At 38.7% G+C, this 6,768-nt stretch overlaps 1 protein-coding gene across 1 annotated transcript; it reads left to right on the forward strand.

Annotated features, from left to right (window-relative positions):
* The first annotated feature begins 2,314 nt into the window (after positions 1-2,314).
* On the forward strand, positions 2,315-6,006 carry LOC126398298 (uncharacterized). The gene is made up of 7 exons (XM_050057514.1): positions 2,315-2,967; positions 3,068-3,337; positions 3,455-3,757; positions 3,844-3,897; positions 4,944-5,042; positions 5,387-5,433; positions 5,530-6,006. Exons 1-7 carry the CDS (start codon positions 2,820-2,822, stop codon positions 5,635-5,637), a joined length of 1,029 nt encoding a protein of 342 aa, XP_049913471.1. The 5' UTR covers positions 2,315-2,819; the 3' UTR covers positions 5,638-6,006.
* Positions 6,007-6,768: the final 762 nt, after the last annotated feature.

The raw sequence follows: 6,768 nt of genomic DNA on the forward strand, positions 1-6,768 counted from the left end.
ATTATTTAAGTGTCTGACAGCATTATGGAAAGGATCCCTACTTTTGTTAAAGAGTAAGATCCTTTTGTTTTACCAGAAACAGCCCTGAAATTGGTCTCGCCAAACCCACCAGACTCCATTTAAATAAAGGGTCATTTTAACATGTATAGAGTCAACATATTATCACATCTAACTGGGTGAATTAAGGGTTAATTTCAACCAAACTTGAACTGGTGGGTGTTGGAACAGTGGAAAGACAAATCAAGACAGCATTTCTGGTTTTATTTTGTTTTGGTCAGCTATGAATGAAGTGTGTTTTACAAAGATAAAATTGCTGTTTTTTTAAATGGAGTCTGGTGGATTTGGTTATAGCGATTTTGGGGCTGTTTCTGGTTAAACAAAACGATCTTACTCTTAACAGAAAGGTCAGTCTCTGTAGTGATGTGTCCACAATGTTGTCCATAACCTTAAAATAACAATCTGAGCCTGTCAGTGGCAAAAACAAGCACTTTTAATAGACGTACATTGACAGTGCACAAATGCCCCAAGTGGTTACATTGCAGCTTGTATCGCTGCTCCCTGATGCAGCGCTCTCCCTCAATACTGGACCAATTTCAAAAGTTGTTGCTGCCATTATTCTCTCAGACACAGAAACATGAGAACACAGTTCAGGTTGAAAAATCCCACAGCTGCCCTTTAAGTTCCTGTCCTTGCTATCGTCACAGTCAGGGATGACACAGCATCTTACTCAGTGTTCTCTGGATGTGTTAGGCTTTACTTTACTTGTGCATTTCCTCCAACACAGATTTGTTAATACATCAGATTTTTTAGCACTCAGCACAAGTATGTGTATTGCTTCCTGCTGTCTGTTAATATCCAACGTACGGCTCATAAAGCATTCGTCGATGCTGCAGAAGAGACCAGCCAGCACTGCCCTCGCTGCTCATCTGTTGAGTGAACCACAGGCAGATTAAATCACTGTATTGTAAAATATATAAATGCTGATCTTCATTTCTGAGTGGTTCAATCAGAGACACCAAATAGGCCTTTTGAAAACTGTGATATGGAGAGGAGGGACCTTCAGGCAGTCTTTACGGGGTGGATCTGTGAATCACTGATCACAGTGAAACAGTAACACAGGACAATCAAACTTGCAGTGAATCATCTGGAATCTGTGGGACGCCTTAGTGAGAGGCCAGTCCTCGTATATTACACATGGGATTTATTTATGAGCGCAGGAGCAAGGGCACTCCGGGGTTTAACATTGTGAGGGGAAGCTGGGTGCAGTTTAGTTTGTCAGCACAAAACAGAATCCAACACCAACACTGAGGGGCCACTCGGCTCTGTGAAATGAAGACTGCGGTTTCAGACGCGTTGCCTGATGAAGGCGTTTGGATGTCTCTGAACAGCTTCTCATTATAGCTGAAAATCAACTTCCTGTGTAGCTTCTAGTTGAAGTGAGATTAACAAAGAGCTGCAAAAGGATGCACCAGTTGTCCACAGAATATCTGGTCACTGTAGTCTCAACCTGAGCGCCATCTGCTGGTGAATAGTGGTAACTGCAATAAAACCTTAAAGGGTCAGTTCACACAAATTAATAGAAAGAAAATTTGTTATCAATGAGGTCTGCCATCTGGTTTGGTCCGTTTCTTCTTCTTCTTATGTGGAAGTACAGTCTAGTATAGTTTCTGACAATGTCAAGCAGAAAAAAGAAAGCATTTCCTATTCTTTACAGTTGACTTATTTTCACGAGTGACCAGCAGAGGTGGGCCAAAGTCACTGTTTTGCAAGTCACCAAAAGGCACCAAAGCCCCAGGTCAAACTTTGAGTTTTGAGTCCAAACAAAGTCACAATGCACTCTTCATCTGATCTAACAGCATTTCAACAATTTGTTGAAAAAGTTTGTGGAAACTGTTGCACCTCTGTCTGTAATGTTTGATCCAACGTTTTGCATAATGCAATTCATTTTTTTGTTGTCCACCAAACAGGTTGTGTACACTAACAACATTATCTTTGGTATCATTTTTTACAACTGGCATTCAGTAATGTAACATTAGTTCTTTATGATTCTTTGTTGTTTTTTTTTTTGTTTGTTTGTTTGTTTGATTATGTACAATGCCCCAGATGGCTTTTGCCTTTTCATTTCTCTTACTCTGATGCCCTCCACATACACTCCTGTGTGTGTGTGTGTGTGTGTGTGTGTGTGTGTGTGTGTGTGTGTGTGTGTGTGTGTGTGTGTGTGTGAAAAGAAAAGAAAAGAAAAAAATAGAATTAAAGAAAAAATAAAATGAAAGAAAAGAAAAAAATATAAAATAAAATGAAAGAAAAGAAAAAAATAAATAAAATAAAATAAAATGAAAGAAAAGAAAAAATAAAATGGAAGAAATGAAAAAATAAAATGAAAGAAAAGAAAAAAGAAAAAATAGAATTAAAGAAAAAAATAAAATGAAAGAAAAGAAAAAATAGAAAATAAAATGAAAGAAAAAAATAAAATGAAAGAAAAGAAAAAATAGAATTAAAGAAAAAAATAAAATGAAAAAAAGAAAATAGAAAATGAAAGAAAAGAAAAAAGAAAATGAAAGAAAAGAAGAACGAAATATAAAAAAGGAAAGTAAAATAAAGAAATGAAAAGAAAAGAAGAAAAGTCAGGAAAAAACCAAACCCCCCTCTAGGTGGCGCCCTATGCGTCCACCTGTGTCACCTGTAGGAAGATCCACCACTTCCCAGTGACAAATCTTCACACTGCCTTAAAACAGCTCTAATGTTGTTAGAAACATTAAATCATGTTCTCAGAACAGTCTGACCAATAGCTGCCAGGTTTTAACACCCGCAGGTCGAGGATGTTGGCAAACACAGGAAGTCTGTTGACTAATGTTCAGGGCAACAACAGTGAACCTCAAGTGTACCTCTTCACACTGAACAGATTTGCACACAGGATGGCTGGACGTGCTGCGAGGCTGCTGCTGCTGTTACCTTTGATCACAGCAGGTGAGTGAGACATAAACACAATCTCATCTCATGACAGTTTCATAATCTTATCTTGAAAGTTCTTGTGGAAAATCTGACCCGTGTTATCTTCTATCACCAGGTGTAATTGGAGATGATGGTCTGATATTTGCTGAACAGGTTTATGATATTACATTCCCATGTGAGGACAATTTAGTCTGCTTTTATATATGGCAGCTCAGCACAAGCCAGAGCAGTGATCACATTGCTATAGTCAGTAATGGAGAGATCCAGACTGCTGCATCAGAGGACCAGGACTCTAAATGCACTCTGCAAATCACAGATCTAACAGCGGAGGATGTCGGACGTTATCGCTGCCAACAAAGGCCAGATGTCTTCTCTTCTGACATCAGTGAGTACTGAGACTGTCAAGATTAAAGTGTGGGTTGATACAGAATTTAATTCACCTGATGACAAAGCTGTGCCACGGACAAATAAATAAATACAACGTTTTCTTTCTTCCTTTCAGCCCCCACAGCCATGCCAGAGTTAAACCTCATGCCTGGTAAAACAGTGTCCCTGCAGTGTATTCTCCTCTCCTACGTAGAGGACGGACAGTGCCAAACACTGCTACACCAGGTCAGCCTGACGTGGGTGGATGAAGCTGGCACTGAAATACAAGAGGACTCACAACATCAGATAAGAAAGGATTCTTCTTGTGCTGTCACTCTGACTGTCACCCTTAAAAGTCCCAAGAAAAAGAAGTTTAGGTGCCAGGCGACAGTGGACGACCAAGTCCAGACTTCAGTGGAGTTGCGGGTCCGAGTCCCAGGTCTGTATGACTGATCCTAACAAGAAGACTCCACCAAGGTGTTTAAGGCAAAGAATTAATTACAACAAATGCTTTTTTATTTGTAGCTCTCAAAGGGAGGGGAAGAGGACTCTTCATAGAGCTGGAACCAGAAGATCAAGGTACAGTTTTATTCTCAGAGACCGGCTCTGTTGCTCATACAGCCTATATATTGACTTCTTTTGTAAAGATATGCTTAATAACTAAAAAACAAAATCCATGAATATATGGATAACTCTACCAAGACAGCAAAAAGTCAGAATTTTTAATAATATTTCAGCTAATTATTTTTTAAATCTGCATTACATACACACAACACACAGTTTGCCTATGAAGTGGCCTAATGTCGACAAAAAAGACCTTTTCCCATAGACTTACAAGGTGAAAGAAGTAAATCAGTTCAATCAGTAAATCATTATGAAGCGGTTAGAAGATGAATGAATGAATGAATGAAACTGTTCCCCTAAGGTTAGACATGGATTTGGAGGACTTTTCTCAGTCATACAAAACATTTCTGAAGATACACTTATTCACATACTACAAGTTCAATGTCATTATTGTCTTCTACATATGAAGCAGGCATAAGCTAGCCTAACCTCAGGATAATGACAAGACTACAGGAAGTCACTGTGCCCGGCATTAAAATACTCCTGCACATAACATGTCATAAAACCACACCCTACTGTTTCTACATATACTTTTTAGTACATATTAAACACATGAAATACTACATGTCAGTTCCTGAACCAAGCTAGCTGTTTCCTCCTGTGTATATGGTTAGCTAAGCTAAGCTAACTGGCTGTAGCTTCATATTTAGCATACAGACATGAGTGTGAACACTCTCTTAAACTATTCCTTTGTTAAGATAGGGTTTAGAGGACTTGTTTTATCGGTACAAAATTTTTTGGGAGACACTTATTTCACTGTCTTTCCAAGAATTCAATAAGAGGGTTGCTTCTACTCTCGTATTTGTCCATTAAACATGAAGCTGGAGCCAGGAGACAGTTAGCTTAGCTTAGCTTAGCTTAGCATAAGCTAGCCTAACCTCAGGATGAGTGTAACTTAATGTCTAACTATTCCTTTATGTTTAGATATTAATTTGGAGGACTTGTTTCAGCTATACAAAGCATTACTTGACAAATTAAATGACTGTAATTTGCATTATCAGGTGGCAACCAGGACACGATCGGCGTGGCTGTGGGGGTGGTGGGATGTCTGGTTTTGACAGTGCTGGTTACATTGTTTGCTGTGAACAGAAGAAGAACAAGTAAGTTCTCCTAAACTTCCTGAACCTATAGAAAAGGTCTGTTGAAATCCAAACCATGGAATATTGTCTCATACCTGTGCACAGACTGGCACACACACACAGTCACTTCCAAACATGCGTCTCCTTGCACAAGTGTACTCTGTGGTCTTTGACACAATCTCTTACGTGACATGTGCTACAACACCTTACAAGTTCCGTTTTCACTGTTCGTAACATGATGGCAATTGTTTTGCAATTGTAGAGTCACATAACTGAGCTTGAGAAATCTGCACCAACATGCCATTATATTTGCGGTTATGTGAACACAGTCGTAGTAAAACTTGAGTTTGTGCTTTCCTATCCAGGCAGCCAGCTGCCGGATGAGTCTTGTTACACCATCAGTACCAACAATGTGAGTCAACTATCTTTCAAGAACATATAGAGCAAAATATTTTGTGCCATGTGCCATGTGTCATTTTTCTAAGTTAATGAGCATGTTTGTTTTCAGATTATGAGCGAAGAGGACGTGATCTACGCTGACATTATTCTATCCGTGGCCCCTGACAGAGTGTGGGTCCATGAGTCCACTGAATACGCCTGTGTCCTATACAAATAGACTGCTATCCAAAATATAACCTGCAGCTTATGCTTTCTTTATCTGTGAGCTCCAACTGTGCTACTGCCATGTGTTTTAATACTGTGCTTTGCTCCACACCATCCCTGCACTGTAACTATAGTTTGTAGGCTACTTAAATCAGGAACCTAACAGACATTTTGCCCTTTGACTCGCCATTTTGTATTTTAACTGTAGAGACATGTTACATTAATTTGAATAGTCTACCTCATTATGTTTTACTTCTCTTTTATAGATATTTCAACAATGTATTTCCTCTCTACCAGAGGATGTATTCACTGAAGTTTGTGGGGTTTGTTATTTTCTTTGCAAAACTGTGTTCAGGTCTATAATAAATCAAAAGATGACAAACTTGGCTCTTATGACTGCAGTTATTTTACTAAACAAATCTCTACAGTGGTTGTAAAGAGAAATATATTACAATAAACCAACTTTGGTGTAACCTTGTGTTACATCTAAAGATGAAATGTGTTTCCTTTGGAGTCTGCAATGTTATTTTCCTGCATCATTTAACTGTACAATATCAAGGTCAAGTACACACTCAAATGACAATCTGAATATTCCCCCTTTCAGTAAATTCAGGCTGGCATTAACTGCACAAAATCCAATTTGAGATATTGGAAAAGCTGGTTGCAGTGAAGATGAATACACCAGTGAGAGTAAATTATACTGACAGCAACTACAGGTGTGTGTATTAAATGGTGTCCAAAGCAGGTGGAGGACAACAACCCATTTGTCAGTAAAATGTTGCCATAGTGTGTTTCTACAAATCACAGATACTTTAAATTTGCACATTATTATGTAGCAGTGTTTCAACAACTGGTGTGTCTGTGTCACTCTGCAGTTACACCTCCAAAACACTAGTCGGCGTCAGAGGTTTCTGTGAAGTGCTGTAAAGTTTAGTTGATTCAAAACACACATTAAACACACATTAAACACACGTTAAACACACGTTAAACATGGCTTAATAGAGACAGTTTCAAACACAAGTACACAAATCAGCTTCACTATAACTCGCAGCATTCACAGACAAACACTTGTCTTTATCTGGACACATTTCCCCACAAATACAACATGCTAACGTTATTAGCACAAGCCTATGGCATTTTACAT

Source organism: Epinephelus moara, chromosome 12 (genome assembly GCF_006386435.1).
Source record: "Epinephelus moara isolate mb chromosome 12, YSFRI_EMoa_1.0, whole genome shotgun sequence".
NCBI classification, from domain to species: domain Eukaryota; kingdom Metazoa; phylum Chordata; class Actinopteri; order Perciformes; family Serranidae; genus Epinephelus; species Epinephelus moara.